The sequence below is a fragment of the Colobus angolensis genome, unplaced genomic scaffold, assembly GCF_000951035.1.
Source record: "Colobus angolensis palliatus isolate OR3802 unplaced genomic scaffold, Cang.pa_1.0 Scaffold170, whole genome shotgun sequence".
NCBI lineage: Eukaryota > Metazoa > Chordata > Mammalia > Primates > Cercopithecidae > Colobus > Colobus angolensis.
This window is the reverse complement of record NW_012114822.1, coordinates 2851060-2876543: the sequence shown is the minus strand read 5'-3', so window position 1 is coordinate 2876543 and position 25484 is coordinate 2851060. Positions and strand designations below refer to the sequence as shown.

Here is a 25484-nt window from a genome sequence, read left to right as displayed (position 1 = left end):
TGGGACTACAGGCGCCCGCCACCTCGTCCGGCTAGTTTTTTGTATTTTTTAGTAGAGACGGGGTTTCACCGTGTTAGCCAGGATGGTCTGGATCTCCTGACCTCGTGATCCGCCCGTCTCGGCCTCCCAAAGTGCTGGGATTACAGGCTTGAGCCACCGCGCCCGACCTATTTTTTATTTTCTTGTAGAGATGGGGTCTTGCTATATTGCCCAGGCTGGTCTCAAACTCCTGTGCTAAAGTGATCCTCCTGCTTCACCCTCCCAAAGTGTGGGGATTACAGGAGTAAAGTAGGTCACCGCTCCTGGCTCTTATTTCACTTAAAAACTTAAATTGTACCTTTTCTTAGACTGAACTACATGAAATTGCCAATAGTCAACCATATTTGACTTACAAGAGCAGCAAACTGATATTAACCAACTTAATACCTATTAGAAATTTTAGAAAGTTAGGCACATTCACCCTAGGACACAGAATGATTTTTTTTTTTTTTTGACACGGACTCTCGCTCTGTCACCAAGATTGGAGTACAGTGGCGAAATCTCAGTTCACTGCAACCTCCACCTCCCAGGTTCAAGCTATTCTCCTTCCTCCACCTCCGTAATAGCTGGGATTACAGATGTGTACCACCACGCCCAGCTAATTTTTGTATTTTTAGTAGGGACGGGGTTTTGCCATGTTGTACAGGCTGGTCTCAAACTCCTGACCTCAGGTTATCTACCTACCTGGGCCTCCCAAAGTGTTGGGATTATAGGCGTGAGCCACTGCATTCAGCCAAGGACACAGAATGATTCCTAAAAAATCCAGACAGAGGCAGAAAACCAGACTCCACCCCACAAGTGAAAACCAGGCTTGTACAGAGTCACATTTAGGGTGGGAATCAAACGCCCATAGCATCCAGCAGGTGAAGCTGGAAAGAGCAGAATTAGTGGGGGCCCCGGGCAGAGGCCAGCCAGGGCCCCCTGCTGCTCAGCTCCTGCCTAGTGCCCCCCACGGGGACCCCATTCTTCAAGAAACACATCCACCTAATGAGAGGCACGCATCTGTAGGCATCGGACTCTACCGACTGGAGAAAAAGATGAGCAACTGGGGAGACGTGAACACTGATTGGGTATTTGACGAGACTAAGGACTTATAAGTGTGTTTGGGAGGATGTGATAGCACTATTGTGGGTGTTCAAGGTAGGAAGTTATCTTTCGGATATAATATCTGGGATCTGCTTCAAAACACTGTAGTGCGAAAGAGGTGAGGCAGGAACGGGCAGGTGTTGCCCACTGCTGGTGCCGGGAGACGAATACCCAGGGGCTTGGGATGCTCTACACTCTGTTTTTTGTGTATATCTGAGCATTCCTAACATAAAAAGCTAAAACAGAGACATGGGCGTTAGTGATTAAAGCATTATGTTTCTATTAGCATGACTTTTCTCATAAGAGCTAAAAGAAGATGCTACTAAATGAGGTAGGATAGGTGAGGGGAGGAGGGACCACATTCACATTCACTGCACTTCCGCCTGTCCTTTCAAAGACCTGGTGCATCTGTTCGGCTCAACCTGTGCTGAGGGCATCAGCATCCCTGTCTTTCTTTTTCTTCTTGAGAAGGAGTCTCTCTCTGTCTCCCAGGCTGGAGTGCAGTGGTGTAAACTCGGCTCACTGCAACCTCTGCCTCCCAGGTTCAAGCGATTCTCCTGCGTCAGCCTCCTGAGTAGCTGGGATTACAGGAGCTTGTCGCCATGCCCACCTAATTTTTGTATTTTTAGTGGAGACGGGGTTTCACCATGTTGGCCAGGCTGGTCTCAAACTCCTGACCTCAAGTGATCCACCTGCCTCGGTCTCCCAAAGTGCTGGGATTACAGGCATGCACCACCACGCCATGCCCACCTAATTTTTGTATTTTTAGTGGAGACGGGGTTTCACCATGTTGGCCAGGCTGGTCTCAAACTCCTGACCTCAAGTGATCCACCTGCCTCGGTCTCCCAAAGTGCTGGGATTACAGGTGTAAGCCACTGCACCCAGTTGCGTCTCCATTTCTCCATTTTTCAATCAGCATCCCCATTTTCTTTCTTTTTTTTTTTTTTTTTGAGACGGAGTCTCGCTCTGTCGCCCAGGCTGGAGTGCAGTGGCCGGATCTCAGCTCACTGCAAGCTCCGCCTCCCGGGTTCACGCCATTCTCCTGCCTCAGCCTCCCGAGTAGCTGGGACTACAGGCGCCTGCCACCTCACCCAGCTAGTTTTTTGTATTTTTTTAGTAGAGATGGGGTTTCACCGTGTTAGCCAGGATGGTCTCGATCTCCTGACCTTGTGATCCGCCCGTCTCGGCCTCCCAAAGTGCTGGGATTACAGGCTTGAGCCACCGCACCCGGCCAGCATACCCATTTTCAAATGAACAACGGAGGCCCGAAGTCACACGGAGGTCCGATTCTAAAGAAAGAACGCAGGTGAAATACTGGGGAAACAGCTGTTGGCTGGGGAAAGAATCCTAGGCACCAGATTTTCTCCCTCAAGCAAATAAGATGCCACTCCGTGTGCCAGGCAGGGCAGAGCACCTCTGGGCTTCAGGTGGCTTGGCTCTCACAGTTCTGCAAGGTGGTTTTACATTGTTATTGGAAATAGAAGGTACAGCTTGGCTAAGCCACCACCAGGCTGTCCTGGTCTCTCCCCCATGGCAAGGGGCCTCCATAAAGGCCCAGCAAGCCCAGGCCTCACAGGGTAGAGGATGGTCAGGCCAGGTCTCTAGCCCAGGACAGCAAGGAAGTGAAAACACAAAACAGAATAGGATCATCCGTGCGTTAATACTGAGGGCTTCCTTGGAGGGGAAGCCTCGGCTTCTGAATTGAGCACACCCACCTGTCAGCGTGCCCCCCACCACAGTGTGGTTCAGGATCAGAGTCTGGAATGAGGCCTGGTATGAATCCCCTGCCCCATCACCCATGCTTGAAGGGCTTGAGTCCCTCTGTTCCTGTCTAGAGCGTGTGAGTCACTGCCACAGCCTGGCTGGGCGTGAGTCCCCATCACCTCCGCCACTGCCGGCTGGGTGACCTTGGGCAGGCAGGTTGCCCTCCCTGAGCCGTGGGCTCTGTGTCTGTCAGGCAGAGGAGGTGATGGCGCCCACAGGCAAGGTGACTGAGGAGCAAACGGGATGGCCATGCGGCTGCTCAGTAATGGCAGCTGTATCATGGGACGTGGGGATTTGGTGGACATCTGTTGAGCTGAACACTAATTTAATTTAGGGTTTTGGGGACAGATCTGAGGTTTGGAGGCTGAACAGAAAAGGAAAGAAAAATGAAATAACTCAGAACACCAGGTCACGTGCTGGCTGAACACCCACACACTTGGCTCAGGTGGGCAAAGGAGGGATCCAGAGGACAGTCGGCCTCCCCTTACCAGGCACCACATGCAGAGGGCAGAGAGGCCCACGCGGCCACCTCCTGACTAGGTACTAGGTCACGGCTTCCCAGAGCGAGAGAGACAGCGAGGGAGAGACAGCGAGTGTGTGTGTGTGTGGCCAGAGAGAGACAGAGCAAGACAGCGAGTGTTGAGCATGTGTGTGTGTGCGCGCGTGTGTTTAAGGGGCTTGGTAGTGGCAGAGCTGGAGCCCACAGACTGACTTATTCTAGGTTGATCTGCCTCATAAAGAAACTGACTTGTGACCACAACAGCTGGACTAGTGGCCCCATGCACACACACAGCCAGCACAGGTGTGCCATGGAATTCCACGGCATTTCCCACAGACCAACTCTGAATACCGAACGCTGCTCTGGGCAGTCAACAGAAGCTCTGTCAGCCTCCAGTGGGGGCCAGGACCAGCTGCATTTGCCATGAAACGCTGGCCATTTTTATTCAGAAAATGGCAACCTGGTGATGAAGTGACAGCAGCTGAGCACAGGAATGACGACGAGCCACACGAGGACTGTGTGTGCTCGGGGGGGACACACTGTTAGCTGGAGTATGTGAGAAGTTTATCACCAAATGTGCATTACATGTGGCCTTCCTCAGGGGGAGATAGGTCGCCGGCAAGCAGCTGGTCAGGGTCCTCCTAGGAACAAATGAGCCAGGGACAAGCAGAAGTTTTTGAGAGAGAAACGAAGAAAGGAAGGGACACCAAAGCCTAGCATCAGGAGCCAGGACAGCACGTGGACACAGGGTCCTGATGCTGCTGGGGGCCGTGAGCTGGACGCCGAGGGCAGCGGCTGGCATTGCTGGGGAAGCTGGTGCCAAGCGTGGCCCAGCATGTCACACAGAGGAACTCGGCTGCAAGGTCAGTGCCATGAGCCGTGAACTTTGTCTGTTCACTGAGGCAGCCTGAGTGCATGATGTACAGCTGGCACCCTCCCCTCTGCACAAACACAGAATCTCACCGGACCCCACCCGATCCTGTGATGCACGGCCGGCCCCTCTCCACAAACATGGAATCTCACCAGACAGCACCCGTTCCTGACACGCGGCCGGCCGCTCTCCAGAAACACAGAATGACCAACACAGGGTCTCACCGGACTGCACCCGATGAGGCGGGAGCCTCCCTGTCTCCATTCTACAAACCAGGCAACAGACACATGGAGAGTCGCGCTTCCAAAGTCACACTGCTAGGGGTAGGATGGGCCACCAGAGGCAATGCCATGCTGCCTCCTCATCCTGTCCTGTAGACATCGCATCCGGAGGGGAATTCTTCCCAAGATGGTTGCAGGAAGGAGTGTTCAAAGTCACAGACCCAGAGTGCCCAGTGCTGGTCACCAGCTGGTGTCATCAACTCAGGGTGGTTTAGCTGTGGGGGAAGGAGGAGGGAAAGGAAGGGTTCGTGTTGGAATTAATGTTCAGAACTTAGGAAGTGCCTACAATTAACCCCTTGTTCATCCATCCTGGAGAGCAGAATGAGAGAATAAATGGAAGGAGTTGTAATCAGCTCCTTCAAACCGGGGTTTGCCCCGTTTATCCAAAAGGCTAGCTTGTTGGTATGAGACTCCACAAGGGACCCCATGTTACTGAAAACCTTGCAGGATCCAAAGCACGTGACAGCCAACCCTGAGGGGAAGATGTGAGCAGCTGTTGAGTGCCTGGTGCGTGAATACCCACTTCACCACCCCCATGCTCCTGCAGGCTCCACACGGCACCCCCAGACCACACTGCGTGGTGTGACACGGACGCCTGCACTGGGTGGGGACCTGCCTCATTGTCCCTGTGTCCCTGACCCAACACGGAGCTGGCATCTGGTGCTCAGGAAATGGTTGCTGAATGAATGAATCAATGAATGAAGGAATGCAGGCTGACTAACAGGTCACGATCAGCCCAAGCAAGCTGCCGCAGCCGCAAAGTATGGGGCTCCTTCAGACAACAATCTGGGTCAAGAATTAGTCACAGATGAGGGCGGGAAAAGCTCATCCAGTCCCAGAAACCCCAAAGCCAGGTGAGCTTGATGACCGGCCAGAAAACCAAGCCCACATTCAAAATGATCTTGCTGTGTGAGCTGGACAGTGGCATTTACGGGGACAGCCTCCTCCAGCCTCAGCAGCCAGCACACACGCAGCGGCCTGGGAAACCATGCAGAGTTTAGATCAGCTGCAGACCTGCTATGAAACAACTTTATACCAATGATGGAAAAGGCCAAGACTGGTGGATGGAGTCAATGCTATTCTAGGGCCCAGGCCAGGGGGGCTGTCATAATCCCACCATGTATGTCTATTATCAGATTATACCCTACACCTGGAGTTTTATTCTAAGGACTAGGAACAGTGACTCACGAGCAGTGGGAAATCAGGACGGTGTAGCATCCTGACTTTGACAGACAAGGAGATCTTCCAAGACCTGGGCTGGCCTCACGGACACTGGCCCGGGGAGCAGGCAGGAGGGCTCTGAGCTCCCCAAGGATCTCACCTGGAAGGATCTTTGTCCACTTCAGGTCACCTGCACCTCCTGGAGAAGTCACAGTAGGATCCCGGGCCAACTCAAGGCCAACTTTACGACTCATGGGATAACCTTTCTCAGGGAAACGACGAGAACGGTCCAAAAATCAAGCGTTTGACGGACTGAAGAAAATGTGGCACATATACACCATGGAATACTATGCAGCCATAAAAAAGGATGAGTTCGTGTCCTTTGTGGGACGTGGACGCAGCTGGACACCATCATTCTCAGCAAACTATCGCAAGAACAGAAAACCAAATATCGCATGTTCTCACTCATAGGTGGGAATTGAACAATGAGATCACTTGGACACAGGAAGGGGAACATCACACACCAGGTCCTATTGTGGGGAGGGGGTAGAGGGGAGGGATAGCATTAGGAGATATACCTAATGTAAATGACGAGTTACTGGGTGCAGCACACCAACATGGCACATGTATACATATGTAACAAACCTGCACGTTGTGCACATGTACCCTAGAACTTAAAGTATAATAATAAAAATTAAAATTAAAAAATCAAGCGTTTGGCCTTGCAACAGCGAAGGCTCCCAGTCCCTGCAGGTGTTGAGGCAGAGGCAGCCGGATCAGAGGCGGGAGTAGAAACCCACCCGAGAAGACGGACCTGGTGAGAAACCAGTGCCTCAGCCTACAGCCACCCCAGTCTGTGTTTTCACAAACGCACTTCTTAGTGGCGATCCAGTGCGCTTGAGAAAAACATAGAAAAACCATGGTCCGTGTGTCAGCTGAACTCTGCTGGCTACTTAGAGGGAAGGAAAGTGATCTCATAAAAACTGAGACTCTAATCAACCACTGTGAATCACAAGCCCTCCGCTCCCTCCTATTGGCGAGGCACAGCCCTGGGCATCTTGCTGTAGGGCCTGGTGCTGAGCCTGCTGGTTACCTGCCACCAAGAGAGAGTGATGAGGTCGGATGGTCCCTGCACAAGTGAGATCATTAGAAAGCCACGTGCCCATCGCAGCCTGCGTGAAAAGACCGCTACCACATAGTACCTGTGTCTACGACAGCACACACAAGACACTACAATCAATGTGTTAACTGAGAAAACTAAGTTTTAAGAAAACAACCCAGAAAAACACAGTGCCTGCTTCACAACTGCCTTTCCTGCCACCACTGCCCATCTGGGCCCCTGCCTTGCCAGAGGGAGCCACCCGCCCTCTGGCGCTGGAAGTCGCCGTCTCCCTTTCACTTTCTTCCGCTGTATTTAAAATATCAAGTGCCCGAGTTTTCAACAAGATGCTTCTTTCCAGGTTCCTACTGAAAAGCCTCATCAATTTTCCCCACTGCAGGCACAACGGGTGCTGCCAACGTTGGAAAATAACTTTGGCACATTACAGTCCACCGCAGGCCGCCCTCATCTCCCAAGATCTGTAATTTAAAAGATGACAACAAAATTGTAGAACCCACTGTCCTTGGAGCTGCATTTGTTTCAAGAATTACGTGGAAAAAAAACAAGACTTTCTTGGCCACTAATGTATACGTGTTAGATACCAAAGATATTTTTATAATTGTAACATTTAATTGCTTACAGGTTTTTGTTTTGCGTGTTTTTTTTTTTTTTTTTTTTTTAGTATTGATCTGTCAACTGGCTTAAAAATAGAGGCTTCATTTTCTTCTCCCAAGGCCTGGATCGTGACTGGGTCAGGCCCGCCTGCACACCCAAGGCGGCAGTTCACAGCTCAGAGGCCGTGTGCCGCTGTCTGCTCCGTGGGCGGCAAGCTGAGATGCCCCCATTTCTATATTTAATCCCAACTGACGGAGAGTGGGCGCCAGCCTCCTATATTAAGAAAATGATAGTAACTTCATCTTGTTTTAAATATCCCACCCTTTAGTAATTACAAGAGTTCTGAAAAGATCCAGTTGAGTAAGAGCCTGTAAGACAGCCCTGGCCTCTCCCTCCCAGGTCCCGTAACCTGCCTCTCTGTGGCTGGGCCCATGGACAGAGGAATATTCACTAAGTGGTTCCCAGATGTCTGGGAGCATCACAGACCCAGGGAGAAGGGTCAAGAGCTGCCCACGTCCATTTATTCCTCACACTCTGAAGAGTCTGAAACAGGGAAGGGGGGAGGTCTTGACTGCTTCCTGATGTTTTGAGTATCCACGCTTCACTTTCAAATAAGGAAGCAGAGAAAGGGTAGATGGATTTTGCATCCCAACTGCCATGGAGGCCCAAGCAAGAGGAGGCTGCAGCAACACACGAGTCCCCAGGCCCACTCCTGGGAAGGACACGCCAGTGAGAGGCTGCGGCCTCAGCCTGGAGTCTACCAAAGCAAGGTCACTTTCTGGAAGGGCCAGAAATTTTGGTGGGGTGTCAGTTTCCTTCCAAGAGTCCAGGTGATGCTCCTGTTTAAGAGTTTGTGTTCAGCTGGGCGCAGTGGCTCAAGCCTGTAATCCTAGCACTTTGGGAGGCCGAGACGGGTGGATCACGAGGTCAGGAGATCGAGACCATCCTGGCTAACACGGTGAAACCCCATCTCTACTAAAAAAATACAAAAAAACTAGCTGGGCGAGGTGGCGGGCGCCTGTAGTCCCAGCTACTCGGGAGGCTGAGGCAGGAGAATGGCGTAAACCCGGGAGGCGGAGCTTGCAGTGAGCTGAGATGTGGCCACTGCACTCCACTCTGGGCGACAGAGCGAGACTCCATCTCAAAAAAAAAAAAAAAAACAAAGAGTCTGTGTTCATCACTTGGAACAGGGAAATGCTCTCAGTAGGTATCTGCCACGGATGCCCCTGGCGACCACAGCTAAAGAGAGAAGCACAGGCTGGACAACGTGGCACCAAAAAAAAAGAAAAAAGAAAAAAAGAAAAAATCCCCCACCCGACCCGTACACAGGTAGAGAAGGATGTTCTTATGGTTCACTGCATGACCTCAACCAAATACTCTGTATTTCTGGAAAGGGGTCGGTGCCCCATGATTTGAGAGGGATGACATGCTGGCCACCAGGCACCCGGCTGAGAGGAGGACCCAGTGTGGGCAGGATAAAGTGAGTTCCTGGGACAGGTGCCTGTAGGATGCCTGGACTGGGGCAGCACGAACCCCACGCCCAGTCAAGGGAGGAGGGGCCCAGGTTTTCAGGGTTGACACCATCTCGGGGTTCAAGTTCACCAGTCCCGACGTCCCGCTCCCCTGCAAAGCATCAGGATGGACGTGAAGCTGTTCTTTGGAGCTCCAGAATGTTGTGGAGAACGACATTTTCAAACACCAAGATCCTAGAAGGCGAGTACTAGAAGGAATCTAGCTGCAGCCTATGCCACTCAGCTTCACAAGGAAGAAAGCGACGTCCCAGTGTTTGCTTGTTCACCTCCTGACCCCCCTAGACCAGAAGTTCCTCAAGAGTAGGGCACGTACCCTCTTTGTCCACCTCTTTCCTTCCTTCCCCCACCGCTGAGGGTCTGGTGCATTGTGTCCCACGCAGCAGCGGGGGCTCCAGTCAAACAAGGTCACAGAATTGGAAAAGAGCAACTGAGCCCTCTTCTGCATTTTTCAGTGAAAGTCAACTCCTCCTGCAGATGTAAAAGACTGTTTTTTTCACAACTGCCCTAAGAAGACCAAGTGAACAAGAGCGTCTTGGTGGAGGCCTCACTTGCGCCCCCTCCCATGTTTTCTCTCCCCTCTCTTTCCTCTGCCTCCTCCTACAGTCTAAAGCTAAGCTGTGCTGTCCCCTGGCCTCAGGACCCCCAGCAGCGTTGTTTGGCTTCCTGGCAGCTAGACACCCGCATGGATGTTTGTCGCAGGAGGTCTGACTCCCAACTGACCAGCAGGGCTGTGTCTTGTTCACAGCTTCCCTGGTGGAGCACGGAGGGGCCCGGCACACAGGAGGCGCCTGGTCACTGGTTCTCGAGATAGTGGTCATCACGTGTTCCTCATGTGAGCGCATGCGCAGACTCGCACGCTCTGTACAGCGCACGTGCAGCCTCGCACGCTCCTCTGGGTGGGGCTGACTGCGCGGGGCCAGCACAGTCCGCAGTCCTTCCGAGGCAGGACCATCATTCTTCCTAGGCCAGTCATTCAGCTACTGAGTGCTGACTCCATTCCAGGCCCTGCGCTAAGTGGGAACGCAACAGTGAACAGACAGAGGTCCCCACCTGTGTCTACTTTCATTCTGGGGTGCAGAGGCCATAGGAAAGTGTGTCAGGAGTGAGGGTGCTTTGGAACAAAAAGTAAGCAGAGGCAGTCTAATTTATACAGAGTTCTCATGAGAGGTCTGTTTCCTTTTCTGTGGAGACCTGAAGAAAAACACAGGTAGCCTTGCAGTTGGAGGGAACAGCAACCAGACAGAGGGAATGGCAACAGGCGGAGGGAACAGCAACAGGCAGAGGGAACCACAACAGGCATTGGACCAAGACCAGGCAGAGGGAACTGCAACAGGAGGAGGGAACTGCAACCAGGCAGAGGGAACTGCAACAGGCAGAAGGAACAGCCACAGGCGGAGTGAATTGTGACCGGGCAGAGGGAACTACAACAGGGCAGAGGGAACCACAACCAGGCAGAAGGAACAGCAACAGGCAGAGGGAACCACAACCAGGCAGAGGGAACTATAACTGGGCAGAGGGAACTACAACAGGGCAGAGGGAACCACAACCAGGTAGAGGAAACCGCAACAGGCAGAAGGAACAGCAACAGGCAGAAGAAACCACGACCAGGCAGAGGGAACAGCAACAGATGGAGGGAACCGCAACCAGGCAGAAGGAATAGCCACAGATGGAGGGAACAGCAACCAGGCAGAGGGAACGACAACATGGCAGAGGGAACTGCAATAGACAGAATAACAGCAACAGGCAGAGGCAACCGCGACCAGGTGGAGGGAACGGCGACTAGGCAGAGAGAACTGCAACAGGTGGAGGGAAGCACAACCAGGTGGAGGGAACAGTGACCTGGTGAAGGGAACAGTGACTGGACGGAAGGTACAGCGACTGGGCAGAGGGAACAGCGACTGGGCAGAGGGCTCCCAGCACAGCCAGTACATCTCCCCAGACCCTCCTAGACTCTCATAGCTGGCAGGGTCAGTGGCTCTTTCACCCAGGCTGGAGTGCTGTGGCGCAATCTCGGCTCACTACAAGCTCCGCCTCCCGGGTTCACGCCATTCTCCTGCCTCAGCCTCCCGAATAGCTGGGACTACATGCGCCCGCCACCATGCCCGGCTAATTTTTTGTATTATTTAGTAGAGATGGGGTTTCACTGTGTTAGCCAGGATGGTCTCGATCTCCTGACCTCATGATCTGCCCGCCTTGGCCTCCCAAAGTGCTGGGATTACAGGCATGAGCCACTACATCTAACCAGTGGCTCTTTACTGATAAACTTACTTGTAGACTGAAGATAGCATAGAACAGAAAACCACTACGTCCTGGCCACTATTTTCTGCCATGACAGCACTCCCCACCAAGGCCGATCAACAGTCATGCTCACCCTGTCGGCTTTCATCTACTCCCTTGACCCAGCTGTGCACACTGTGACTTGGGGCTGGCAGAACAGGCAAAACAGACCTGGTCTCCAGCCTGGGCAGCAGAGGCAGAGTCATCCCAGTTAAGTGGCTCAGTGATGACCTCACAACCCCATTCTGCAAACCAGGTGCCAGGGCAGTGCCCAGTAGGCTGCAACCAGAGGGTGCCTGGACTTGGACGGGACAGCAGAACAAGCTCTGATGGCCCAAACCTTACAGGTTCTGTGGTGTTTTAAAGACTTGGATTTGGCCGGGTGCGGTGGCTCAAGCCTGTAATCCCAGCACTTTGGGAGGCCGAGACGGGCGGATCACGAGGTCAGGAGATCGACATCATCCTGGTTAACACGGTGAAATCCCGTCTCTACTAAAAAATACAAAAAAAACTAGCTGGGCGAGGTGGCGGGCGCCTGTAGTCCCAGCTACTTGGGAGGCTGAGGCAGGAGAATGGCGTGAACCCGGGAGGCGGAGCTTGCAGTGAGCTGAGATCCGGCCACTGCACTCCAGCCTGGGCGACAGAGCAAGACTCCGTCTCAAAAAAAAAAAGACTTGTATTTGGGGGATTGCAGCAGGGGGCTGGGAGGACAGCTCCAAGATACGGGGAGAGGAGGGACCCAGAGTCGCAGACGGAGACATAAAGGCGGCCTGCTCCTGCCCTGAGTCCTTCCGCCTCCTTCCTGGGGGTGGATTTCATTTTGCTTTTCCAGTTCCAACACTTAGGTATTTTTAATTTTTTCTTTTTAAGTAATAAGCTCAAAGTTTGTCACTTGTACTCCGAGAACATCTTTAGCTATCTCTCCCTGATTTTGATAGGAAGTAATCAGTTTTCATTATCTTCTACATAATCATAAGTCCAGATGTTACTTTTTCTTTGGCCGGCGGTTATTTGCCGAAGTGTTCAATTTCCAGGGGCTATGTTCTCATTAAGAAGGCTTAGGCTTAATGGGTCTCACTTTAGGGAACTTATAATTAAAATGCTCTTTGTGGTCAAGTGCATGATCCTATTTTGTAAACGCTCCCCTGGATATGAGAAAAAAGCTTGAGTTCTCCACGGAGCAGAACATTCTCTATGTCTGTAATCATAAAACTAATAAAGTAAATGTAATAAAAGTTATGAAAGTAACTGATCTTTCTTAAATGCCTCCCATGTGCTGTCTTCCCTGTGTTATCTCGTTTATTTATAATCCCTGCGTTATCTCACTGGTGGGGAGGAGAGAGAGGCCCAGAGAGTTTGGGTTAGGTGAGGGCTGCTGCAGGCCGCAGCCTCAGGGCACCGTTCACATCACCTTCAGAAGTCAGTAGTAGGACGGCTTGTGGGGAATCCAGAGGAAGGGTAGGTCCAAGGTGAAGCTGCCACAGGCTGCTGAAGCTTGGGAGTAACGACTGAGCTGGATATTAGGAAATCCGTCAGTTGCCACTTGGAGGCGGGAGCTGAGGCCGAGGGGTCAGGTGAGCTTGTGGGAGAAAAGGTGGGAAGAGGGCGAGGGCAGACCTTAGGGGCATACCCCCACACTCAGGGGCAGGTGAAAGAGGAGGAGGTAGAGCCTCCAGAGAGCCCCAGGGTCCTCAACCTGGTGTAGGCAGAACCACTCAGGGCGCAATTAACATTCAGACGCCCGGGCCCGTTCCCCAGCCACCCGGTGCCCACCAGTGTGGGAGGACGAAGGACTTGGAAAGCATAATGGCCTGAAACCCTGTGAGGGGATCTCAGGGTGGCCAGGTCAGGGGTGTCCAATGCTCTGGAGAGGTCCGGACATGGTGGAAGGACACGGTTGCTGGATTCATGGGTGGCCAGGTCAGGGGTGTCCAATGCTCTGGAGAGGTCCAGACATGGTGGAAGGACACGGTTGCTGGATTCATGGAGACAAACCCACGCTCCAGCTGTGTGTTTCTGAGGCCCCTGAATCATCAGAGCCACCCAGGGCACTTGTTGCTAAAAATACAGGTTTCTGGGCCCCAGCCCAGCCCTGTTGCAGCAAAACCTCCAGGAGAAGGGCCTGGGAATCTGTTTTTGTTGTTGTTGTTATTTGAGACACGGTCTTGCTCTGTTGCCCAGGCTGAATGGAGTGCAGTGGCGTGATCTTGGCTCACTGTAACCTCTACCTCCCAGGTTCAAGTGATTCTCCTGCCTCAGCCTCCCAAGTAGCTGGGATTACAGGCGCCTGCTACTACAACTGGCTAATTTTTGTATTTTTAGTAGGGACAAGATTTCATCATGATGGCCAGGCTGGTCTCAAACTCCTGACCTCAAGTTATCCACCTGCCTTGGCCTCCCAAAGTGCTGCAACTACAGGTGTGAGCCACTGCGTCCAGCCAGAATCTGCATTTTTAACGAGCTCTAAGATGGTTTCTGAGGCTCAGATGAGTTTAGGAAGCTCTACCGTGGCCCCACTTCCCTACCACATGCTCCATCCTATGCCTCCCAGTACCATGGGAGCCGAGCAAGCCGTCCCGATGAGGATACCCACCTTGATTTCTGTCTCAGAGCAGGGTTAGTTTTTACTCAGAACCGATGTGATCAATAAACGCTGAGGTTCTTTTCTAAGCCAAAGAACAACCCGTGCCCTCCCTCCATTCCCCTCACGCTCTAAAGACCCTGATACAGGAACTGGAGAAGCAACCAGAACAACCAGGATCATCCCCTGGACAATGGCCCTGTGAGGGCCACATCTAGGCTGAAATGAGAGAGACAGGCTGATGTACCCCAAATGTGCAGTGTTGGGGGGTGCCAGCTGGGCCAGTTCCCCAACAAAACTGGTCCAGGCCAGGGCTGGAGTTGCCGCTGTCCGCAAGGTTCTATCTGCCCCTCAAGGTATCTCAACTCCCTCCGTCCCCAGCTGTTAGGGTCTCTTGTGGTATAATTCAGGGAGGATCACAATAACTAACTGTAGGAATGAGGTTCTTCTTCCGGCTTCTCAAAATAGCCCAAAATGGGTACTAGCCTGCTCACTTAAGGGTACCCGGGAAGATGACAAGACGGATTGCAGAACTGGGAAACTTGCTTGCTGAGAAGAAGGGAAACACACTCGTGGAGCCGTGAGTCCAGGAGTGCCCCTTTCTCCCAGCCGGTTCTCTTTCCCAGGGTAGAACGTTCACTGCGGCAGTGCTGCCCCAGCCTGTCCCAGAGAATCCCCTGTGGAGCTTGGGAAACTACAGCTCCTGGACACCCCTCGCCCCCACCCCCAGGGTCTGGGTCACCTGTCGGGTGGGGTCTGGGTGTCTGTGGTTTTAAGAGTTCCCCAAGTGACCTTAACAGGCAGTAGAGACGAGGCCACAGGCTCAACCTCTCAGGGGAGGGGCCAACAGCATCACCTCAAGCACAGGAGACACACAGACCGGATCTGACAGAGAAGCGAGAAGAGGACAGGATAGGGAGGAAGGGCTGGCTCTAAGCAAAAGGAGGCTGCATCTCCCTCGGTAGAGCTGGTGGCCCGGGAAGGAGCCTGAGACAGAGGGGAAGGCTCCAAAGCTGACTACAGGATGGGTGGTTGGCAGGAGCCAGGGGAGATGGTTAATTAAAAAATTGAAAGAATGAATAAGCCCTACTATTTGATAGCACAACAGGTGACCATAGTCAATAATAACTTAATTGTACATTTCAAAATAACTAAAAGAGTATAAGTGGATTATTTGTAACACAAAAGATAAATGCTTGAAGAAATGGATACCCCATTCTCCATGATGTGCCCCTCCCCTCCCCTCCCCTTCCCTTTCCTTTCTTTCACAGAGTCTCGCTTTGTCACCCAGGCTGGCTGGATTGGAGTGGCATGATCTTACCTCACTGTAACCTCGGCCTCCTGGGCACAAGTGATTCTCCTGCCTCTGCCTCCCAAGTAGTTGGGATTACAGGCACGCGCCACCACACCCAGCTTGTATTTTTAGTAGAGACAGGGTTTTACCATGTTGGCCAGGCTGGTCTCGAACTCCTGACCTCAAGTGATCTGCCCAGCCTGGCCTCCCAAAGTGCTGGGATTACAGGTGTGAGCCACCGTGCCTGGTCAGCGTACTAGTTTCATATTGTGTACCTGTATCAAACCATCTCATGTACCCATAAATATATACACCTACTATGTACCCACAAAAAAATTTTTAAAAGCTGTCCATGGATGGAATTCAAACTTTTAATTACATAAGAGGTGAGCCCACCTGCCAAAACTGCCTAGGAAGGGTGGCCTGAGCGCAGAGATGGAGAGAGACATGGTACAACCTGGTGGGGACTCCAGACCAGCAGCCTCAGCATCGCAAGGAGCAAGGGGGCAGTGCAAGTTCTTGGGCCCCTTCCAACCTACCAAACACTTGGGGTGACCCCAGTGAGCCAGAGGTGGAAAAGGATGTTACTTCACTTAGAAAAAACACCCAGAAACTGCAAACCACGTGATTTGCTATCCAGATAAACGGGTTCATAACAAGAAGTCCCTGGAAGATCAAGGATAGGCCAAGGGCTGAAGGCTGGAATGGGCAGGGAAGATCAGGACAGCAGACAGATAGAGGTTGTGGCCAGAAAGTGGAGGGAAAATCTATAGTCCCTGGATTTCCCAGCAGAAACCTCAGAAACCAGAAGACATGGAACAAAGCTTCCAAGCCCTGTAAGGAGCGCTTCCCCTAGAACGCCCTGCTCAGCCGGAAGTCCTTTCAGACATCGAAAGCTCAGGAAGATGACTCTCTAGAGCCCCATGACAGAGACTATCCCTTTCGTCACTAGTCACTCCAATGTCTAACAGACGCATCCGACCAGCGGCACTCACCCACCCACAGATGTGGTCCCATGAGGACACTGTGGCCAAAGGGGAAGGTGCAGTTTCCAACATGCCCTCCACCCCTTTGGGGCTGGATGCTGATAAAGAGACAGGCAACATGTGGCTCACCAAGAGGGTACCCCAGGGCTGGCGGAGCCACAGGGCGGCAGAAGCCTGGGTCCCCAGCACCACGGGGCTGCCTATTGGCTCTGGATCGCTCACAGCTGCATTGTTAGGTTAAAAAAAAAGAAAAAGTCCTCTCTCTTGTTGAAGCCAAGTTGTTTGGGTGACAGCTGAGCCTTTATTCGGCAGCTGAGCCTTTATTCCAGTTAATATATTGCCTTTCTTGGGAAGTCACTGGAGGACATGTTCCACCAAAACCAGCAAAGAGGAAAATTGAAGATCCATGAATCCTGGCATCCAACCCAGGCAAGTGGCAAAGGCCGTTCCAGGAGAGCAGTTTAGAGCAGGCATGGAAGGAGGACGACTGAAGGCGGAGCCCTCCAGGGAACATGGCAGGGAACAGTTCCGTGGCAGGCAGACTGTACCGAGAGCATCTTACGGAGCGGCTGAAGGGCACAAAGCCACCGTTGGCTATTGCAGTAACACAGTTTTAGGGAAAGTAATCGCAGTACCCCGCCTGATGAGCAGGGATGGGACTCACATATCTGAAACTTACGCATCAAGAGACAGCAACAGAACCTCATGCTTAGGAAGCAGAGTCCTGAACCAGAAACAGCAGCTACCCCTGCAGGAGCAATGGGAGGAAGAGAGACCCACAAGCCCTCCGGATCGTTTCCACATAATACTGAACTTTAAAAGAATTAATTTAAAAATAAAAAATAAAGTACTGAGGAAAAGGCCAAGGTCTCCAAAAGTTGAGAAGTGAAGAATGCATGCTCAAGACTCCTCTACCACCTGCCTTGAACAGGGCTACTGGCTGACCCCCAAGAACTTCCTTCTCCCAAGGTCTGAACCCCCACAGATATCTGCTGGGTCACCCCTTCAGTCTGTACAACCAAATGTGGCGGGAGGGGAGGGGAGAACAGGGAGGAAACTGGTCTTTTCTGGGCTGACCCCGAGCACTCTACGGAGGAGGGTGGGGGACCGTGGAGTGACTCACTCAGGACTCAGGGAAGACAGAAACCAAAAGCCAGGCTTGCCCTCTTCACATGCCCTTCAGCCCAGAACTGCACACACACCACCAACCCTCCTCCTGCATGGGACGATGACCGTGCTCCATACCCTCCACGAGCCCTTCAACCCAGAATGGCAGAGACCCCACCAACCCTCCTCCCACACGGGATATGACCCTCCACACCCTCGGGCTCACTCCCCAGATCTTTTCTGTTCCCCTACCTAAAGACACGAGGTTCTGTCCGTGCAACCAGGAACGCAGCAATGAACTAGTGTCTGGTGGGAGCACTTCATTCTACCTGTGATTCCAGCCAGAACAGCTCCTCCCTTTCCAAGATACCCTTCACCAGTTTATCACCACCCAGACCTGTGTGTAAAGTCCTCAAGACCAAGGCTAGCCAGTGTGTGGAAATCACAGAAAACGGGACTCTGGCGCAGCTGTTCAAAGACACATGCACAGTCTAAAATTACAGAATAAAGGCCACATTGGCATCCATTTCAACATTTTCTTCTGCAACTGGCATCTAGTGAGTTACAGTTTAGTGAAGATTTTGATTCAAATGATTTTAGATGCCATTCTTGCCAACAGTACTCTACAGGAAAATCAATAAACTCACAGTTCGTGTTTTCAACACGGTGTTTATTTTATTCATTCGCTCCTGGTGAGTTACCAGGCCCTGTGAGAGAAGGTTAAGCTTGGTAAAATTATTAGACAGATTTTTACAAATTGTGGGGACAAAATCCCTACTAAAATAGGCATTAAGGGTTGTAAAGCCATTATAAACATTTTTTTTTTTTTTTTTTGAGATGGAGTCTCGCTCTGTCGCCCAGGCTGGAGTGCAGTGGCGCAAACTCGGCTCGCTGCAACCTCCACCTCCTGGGTTCATGCCATTCTCCTGCCACAGCCTTCTGAGTAGCTGGGACTACAGGCGCCCGCCACCACGCCCGGCTAATTTTGTGTATTTTTAGTAGAGACGGAGTTTCACTGTGTTAGCCAGGATGGTCCCGATCTCCTGACCCCATGATGCGCTCACCTTGGCCTCTCAATCTGTTGGGATTACAGGCGTAAGCCACCGCACCCAGCTTGTAAACACTTCTTAACATACATCTTAACATGTGCCTGTATCAGTGAAGCAGCTTAGATACCGTGAATGAACATAACATGCTGCAGACTTCCAAGGGGCTTTTCCAGTGATTTCTCCCACTCCTGGCATCTCACTGAGGCCTTTCAGAACATAAAGAAAGACTGGGCTTAAGGGTATGGACTTTTCACCAAGTAGACAGTGACGACGGAAATGCCCCATTTAGTGAAGAACGTCTAAGGTGTCGACAAAATAAACAAAACTGGTGGCACAGACCTTTCACAAATTCCAGGCAGAATGGAGCTGTGTGAGGCTCAAGCACAATACTCGGAAGTGGCAGAAGTCTGGACCTGGGACGGCCAGGCTCAGAAGAGGGAGCTGCTGCCCACCCTGGAATTCGAGGGAGGACAGAGACATGGGGGCAGTAAGGAGGGGAAACAGGAAATGCCTCTGAGGCGACAGCTGTTCTACAATGCTCATAGGCCTGGAAGTGCTTGTTATACAGCGGCGCTTCCCTTGGTAAGACCATGGTTAATCAGATTTAAGAGCAGTGCAGCCACTGCTGAGTGGAAAGAGGAAAACAATCATGAAATAGGAAAAAGAAACACAAAAGGGGATGAGTTTAAAAAAGAAAAAAACTTTGGAAACATTATCTGACATCAGGGCTGGACGCGGCGGCTCCCGCCTGTGATCCCAGCACTTTGGGAGGCTGAGGTGGGTGGATCACTTGAGGTCAGTAGTTTGAGACCAGCCTGGCCAACATAGTAAAACCCTGTCTCTGCTTAAACTGCAAAAATTAGCCGAGTGTGGTGGCATGCGCCTGTAATCCCAGCTACTCGGGAAGCTGAGGCGGGAGAATCTCTTGAACCCGGGAGGCACAGGATAAAGTGAGACAAGATCAGATCATGTCACTGAACTCTAGCCTGGGCAACAGAGCAAGACTGCATCACATAGGCCCAGGACCCACTGCCCCAAACTGAAAGCGATTGGTGCCTCTCATTCATGGAATAAGTATCTGCAAGGTACCCCATTGACTCTCTGTGGGTGCTGGAGCCAACACAAATAATACGATCCAGTCCCTGCTCCTGAGGTGTCCCTGGTAGAAATATCAATGTAACCCAGCACAGAGTGGTGCCATTTGAGCTGGGTTTTGAAGGATAAATAGGAGTTATCTGAGTGGAGAAGAAAGGGGAACTTGGTGTTCCAGGCAATTAGAAATGACAGCATTGGCGGGGCGTGGTGGCTCATGCCTGTAATCCCAGCACTTTGGGAGGCTGAGGTGGGTGGATCACAAAGTCAGGAGATCAAGACCCTCCTGGCTAACACGGTGAAACCCTGTCTCTACCAAAAATACAAAAAATTAGCCAGGCATGGTGGCGGCCACCTGTAGTCCCAGCTACCCGGGAGGCTGAGGCAGGAGAATGGCGTGAACCCAGGAGGTGGAGCTTGCAGTGAGCCGAGATTGCACCACTGCCCTCCAGCCTGGGCGACAGAGCGAGACTCCGTCTCCAAAAAAACAAAAAAAAAGAAATGACAGCATTGTGCAAAAGTGCCTGTTGTGCCTCGGGACAGATGAACAGCGCAGTACAACCAGAACAGCTGCGCCCAACCTTCACTAACCACACAGCACCTTCACAACTTCTGCTCTCACTGATACCACTTCACTAGGATCTTATCTCCTTGATGCTTTTCTTCAACCGACTTGTTTTTAAAAGCTCACTTTGGTCTTCTTCAAAATTACAGTAGCCATGAAATTATGGGTTTGATATGCCATCAACATTTTCTTTAAATCATGAAAAATAACTACACATTATTAAAGTAAAAAGTGTCCGTCTGTGAACCTAGAGCTAAATCCTCTTGTGTTCCAGCTATGTTTCCCAAACTCTGGGAAGCTGAGCGAGGAACTTTAAGGCCTGTGTTGCTTGAGAAGAGACCTGCACTTACTGGGAAAAAATAAATGCAAACATTAGAGGAAATACATTATTAACGAGTCACTGCCAGTGAGTCACAATGCTAGTCTCTGGGGACATCAGTGCCCTGGCAAGGCCCTGACCTGACCCTCAGCAGGCATCAAACATCTCACAACCAGAAGATCCCGGGGCTGCATGTGACCCTCCCCAGGGACGCAGTCATCCATTTAACTGTTATCACCAATTTGAAAAACAGGCACCAGCATCTTTCTTTCTTTTTTTTTTTTGAGACGGCGTCTCACTCTGTCGCTCAGGGTGGAGTGCAGTGGTGTGATCTCGGCTCACTGCAACCTCCACCTCCCAGGTTCAGGTGATTCTCCTGCCTCAGCCTCCTGAGTAGCTGGGACTACAGGCACACACCACCACGCCTGGCTAATTTTTGTATTTCTAGTAGAGATGGGGTTTTGCCATGTTGGCCAGGCTGGCCTCGAACTCCTGACCTCAGGTGATCCATCCACCTCGATCTCCCAAAGTGCTGGGATTACAGGCGTGAGCTACTGCACCCCGCCCGCCAGCATATTTCTGTGATTTATCATTCAACCTTTTTTTTTTGAGATAGGGTCTCGTTCTGTTGCCCAGGCTGAAGTGTGGTGGCACGATCACGGCTCACGGCAACTTCGACCTGCTGGGCTCAAGCGATCCTCCCACCTCAGCCTCCCAGTAGCTGGGATCATAGGCGCAGACCACCACCTGGCTTATTATTTATTTTTTTGTAGAGACAGGGGTCTCCCTATGTTGCCCAGGCTGGTCTTGAACTCCTAAACTCAGGCAATCCTCCTGCCTCCATCTCCCAAAGTGCTGGGATTACAGCCATGTGCCACTTGTGCCTGGACTATTGTGCAACTTCTTGAAAATTTAAATTTATACTTCACCAAACACAAGAGCCTCAACGGTATCAGACAGCAGCATGGCTCCCAGAGGAGCAACCACGAGCCAAGGGACAGGAATGGAGTGACCAGGGCACTTCCTTCTTACCTCCGTGCACAAAGCCGTGCAGGGTGCAGTCTGAAGGCCCCACCAGGTGGATCAAGCTGGACTGGCTGTAGCTGACAGTGTTCGGCTCTGGAATTGCAAAGGAAAGAGATTAGTTGTGGGGTAGACTGATTCCCACAGCTGAATGGTCTGACAATGCCGAAACCACCCTGAGGTCTGCATAGTCAGCGAAGGCGTCCAAAGGCAGTTCAGCTATGATTTCCCTTAAGGAAAACCATGGTCTCCAAACAGGCTACAGTTGGTAAAGGAGAGGTTTTCAAGGATTCATGACCCATTCTGTTAGTGGGCCATGACGAGACTCTCTGGGGCCATCAGCGCCCTGCAAGGCCCGGTCCAGGGGTAGCCACGAAACACCTCAAAGCTGTGAGTCCCAGGGCTCCATGTGACCCTCTACTGGGCTCTAGTTAACCATCTGACTTGCATTTCCTACAAGAAGTGCCACAGTGTTGCTGTAATTTACTCCACCAGCCTGAGAACATACAGCTCCCCAGGGTACAAGCTCTTCCCTCCGGCCAGCCCCCAACCCCATTCACTACTCTATCACCTCACTCTTGCAAAAGCCCCAAATACCTTGGAGGAGCTTCAGTCATCCAACACTGCACTGCTCCTGAAATATCTTTAAGAAGCTGCAATTGATGGCGTGAACCCGGGAGGTGGAGCTTGCAGTGAGCTGAGATCCGGCCACTGCACTCCAGCCTGGGCAACAGAGCCAGACTCTGTCTCAAAAAAAAAAAAAAAAAGAAGCTGCACTTATGAAAAAAAGCAGATGAAATAGAACGTCCAGGCTCTAGAAGATAGACCTTTCTTTTTTCTTGAGACAAAGCCTTGCTCTATCGACTAGGCTGAAGTGCAGTGGCACAATCTCGGCTCACTGAAGCCTCCGTCTCCTGGGTCCAAACAATTCTCCTGCCTCAGCTTCCCGAGTAGCCGGGATTACAGGCACCCGCCACCACGCCCAGCTAGTTTTTGTATTTTTAGCAGAGACAGGGTTTCACCATGTTGGCCAGGCTGGTCTCGAACTCCTGACCTCAAGTGATCCGCCCGCCTCAGCCTCCCAAAGTGTTAGGATTACAGACGTGAGCCACTGCGCCCAGCCCAATATATAATTTTTTAAAAAGCCAGTTATCTTTATTGTTTTCTCTGTCTAACAAGAGAAAATGGAATTATCGTGAGCTCTTGGGATTCATAGCTGTCAGCTGTCCAGCTCTGACCGTGGAGGGACTATGTGTGGCCATATGGCTGTCCATTTTTAGGGTTTATGACAAAATTAGCCCTGCCTCGGACAAGTTCGAATGCCTGCCTCATCCCTGGCCCTTGGGCTGAAAACAGTGTTCACTTCCAAGCCTGGTGCAGCCCTTCCAGTGCAGATGGGGTCTTGGCAGGTCACCTAGCCCCTGGCTTCTGGGTTGGGATCCACCCTTCTGGGGTCAGGAAGTGCTCTGGCCAAGCCCCAGGAAGATCTGCCCTGAGCCATCCACAAGGGTGCAAGGGCTGGTAAACATGGCCAGGCCAGGGGCTCGGCCCTGGGTCTGAAGCTCCTTCCACTCGATGTCGCTGGCCCTCTGGCCAGGCCCATAGTCCTGCTCCCGTAAGCAGTAGTTTGGGGGCTGAGGGCATGGGGGAAGCAAGAGAGGATGGGGGAGGAAGGGAGGTTCTGGAGTTGGACTGCCTGGGTTTCAATCCCAGTTCTGCTGCTTTCGTGGGAACTTAACCTCCCTGTGCCTCAATTTCCTCAGCTGGAACCAGAGATGGGGAAAGTGAAACTATCGGGTTGTGAAGATGACGTAAACACCTAACACACACGAAGGGCCGTAAATGGCTTGTCACACAGGACGGGATCCGAAAAGGAGAGTTTTGTGTTTACGGCTATGTAAACCTCGCCCACTGCTGTCCTGGGCACTGGTTCCGGCTCCTCGTATCATTTTGAAACTGCAGGTTCACAGATGAGGCACTGTGTCAGTCAAGATCATAGTCACTGCTGCAGCAGATAAACCCTCAAACCCTAGTGGGTCGCACAGTGAGGCTGATTTCTTGCTTAGGTAAAGTCCAAATCAGGCTTTCCTAGCGGGGTAGATTTCATCCAAACGGTGAAGATGTGGGGATTCAGGCCCCTCTGGTCCGGTAGCTCCATTACCCTTAATGGGTAGCTTTGAAGGTTACCTTGGAAGCGGACAGAGTGGGGGGAGGCTCACACACCTGCGGTTTCCATGGGTCAGGCCTGGAAGCAGCATTTCACTCTGCTCACACGCTAGACATGAGTGGTATTGTCACACCCGCTGCAGAGGAGGCAGGGCCACGTGGCCCTGCTGTGTGTGGAGACAGGCTTGGTCATCTCTGTTTGGTTCTACCCCTCCAGTCACCAGATCCCTGCTGTATTCTTTGCACACGTAGAGCACCTCACCCTTAAGGACGACCCCCTGAAACCCGATCCAGCCTCTGAGCTCACCTCAGAGCGCAGCGGCTGGTCACATGTATGCAGTCTTCTCCATCGTGTTTAGATGCAATTTTTCATGTTCCTGCAGCCAATGAACTAAGAAGATGAGTTACCTGCACCTGCACCCTTTATACAGCAGCAGGAGAGCACACTCATTCAGCAAAGAAAAGAACACAGGAGCTACCCAGGAGCCCCTGGCCCAAGCAGAGATGACTCCCACTAGGGTCTGAGCTATGGCCATGGAGAAGGGTCTTTGGTTAGACCCTGATTCCACTCTTGCGGAGGAACTACATGGTCCTTGGTTCAGCCTCCTGGAAGGTTCTTCCCTGTTCGTTATCCACCATGGCCTCATTCAAGCAGGCACTGGGAAATAGGGCCCACGGCCTACCTCCTGCTCATCTAGGTTTGGGGAGATTACTTTAAAGTTTGAACAGTCAAAAGCTTTTTGACTGGCAAATTCAGTTTCCTCGTAAACTTAGTAGGCATCTGATCTGTCTGTCTCTAGCCAGTTCCATGCGACAGGAACCACACCCAACATTCTTTCCAAGTGTCATGCTCAAACCTGGTATATTTTGTTACTTTTCCATCCCACTCCACTGCCTTTCTCTCTCTCTCAAGACAAAACGTTGGTGGGTAAACCACACTTTAATCTGATTTTCGACACAAGGCTGAGTCTTTTTTTTTTTTTTTTTTCTGAGACGGAGTCTCGCTCTGTTGCCCAGGCTGGAGTGCAGTGGCGCAATCTCGGCTTACTGCAAGCTCCGCCTCCCGGGTTCATGCCATTCTCCTGCCTCAGCCTCCTGAGTAGCTGGGACTACAGGCACTCACCAGTGTGCCCGGTTAATTATTCGTATTTTTAGTAGAGACGGGTTTTCACCTTGGTCTTAATCTCCTGACCTCGTGATGCGCCCACCTCGGCCTCCCAAAGTGCTGGGGTTACAGGCATGAGCCACTGCACCTGGCCAAGGCTGAGTCTTAATGGGCTTTTGATTTCAGTCTCCTTCTGTTCCCAGGTCAATAAACAATAGGCTTTTCCAGTCCTTTCATGCCGCCCATTTCTGGCCTCTTCTCAGAGCCTCGTGGTATCACGGGTTTCAGGGTGTGCTAAATTGCCCTGAGGCCCAAGGTGCCCTCGGCAATTGCAGGCTGATTCTGGACACCCCTAGATCCTGGCAGGTCCACGCTGAAGCGGCAGGTGGGAGAACAGGCATCCCCTCCCTTGGGCCAAGCCACAGGTGGTGGGAACTGGCTGAGATGCAGGGACGTCAGGGCCCCCAGGGCCTCCTTCCCAGAAGCCTGGGTGCTTGGAGGAGTCTGTTGGCTGGCTTTGAGATGGCGCCCCTGCACGCCAGCTCCCGGAGGGGCCCAGTTGCAAGGACCTCTTGACACATATTCAGGAGGGTGGGCCGGGTGGGGAGGTCCCCAGAATGTGGCTTCTTGGGAGGGGTTCCTCTACTCTGCTTCTGACTCCATGACAGGCCACTTCTCCCACACACCCTGGCATGAGGGCAAGTCCAGGGCAGGAATGAGGAAACCCACATGGCAGCTAATGGTGACCAGGAGAGAAGGCAGGGGAGCCAGTTTGAAATTCTGTGTGTGGAGTACCTTGTGCTGGCGCTGCTGTAAAAGACTGCCCACCAAACGCTGGGGCCTTAAACAGCAGAAGTTCGTCTCAGCCCTGGAGGCTGCAAGTCCCAGGTCAAGGTATCAGCAGGCTGGCTCTTCCTGAGGCCTCTCTGCTGGGCTTGTAGATGCCGCCTTCCCCCGTGTCCTCACAGGGTTG

General features: G+C 52.0%; 1 protein-coding gene across 3 annotated transcripts in view; it reads right to left on the bottom strand.

Annotated features, from left to right (window-relative positions):
- The window catches only part of ACOT7 (acyl-CoA thioesterase 7), a 135067-nt gene that overhangs the window by 35684 nt on the left and 73899 nt on the right, over positions 1–25484 (bottom strand). For all 3 annotated transcript variants that reach the window (XM_011938277.1, XM_011938278.1, XM_011938279.1), the window contains exon 6: positions 21250–21336. In XM_011938277.1, coding sequence (XP_011793667.1) covers positions 21250–21336 — 87 coding nt within the window. The remainder of the gene's footprint in view (positions 1–21249; positions 21337–25484) is intronic.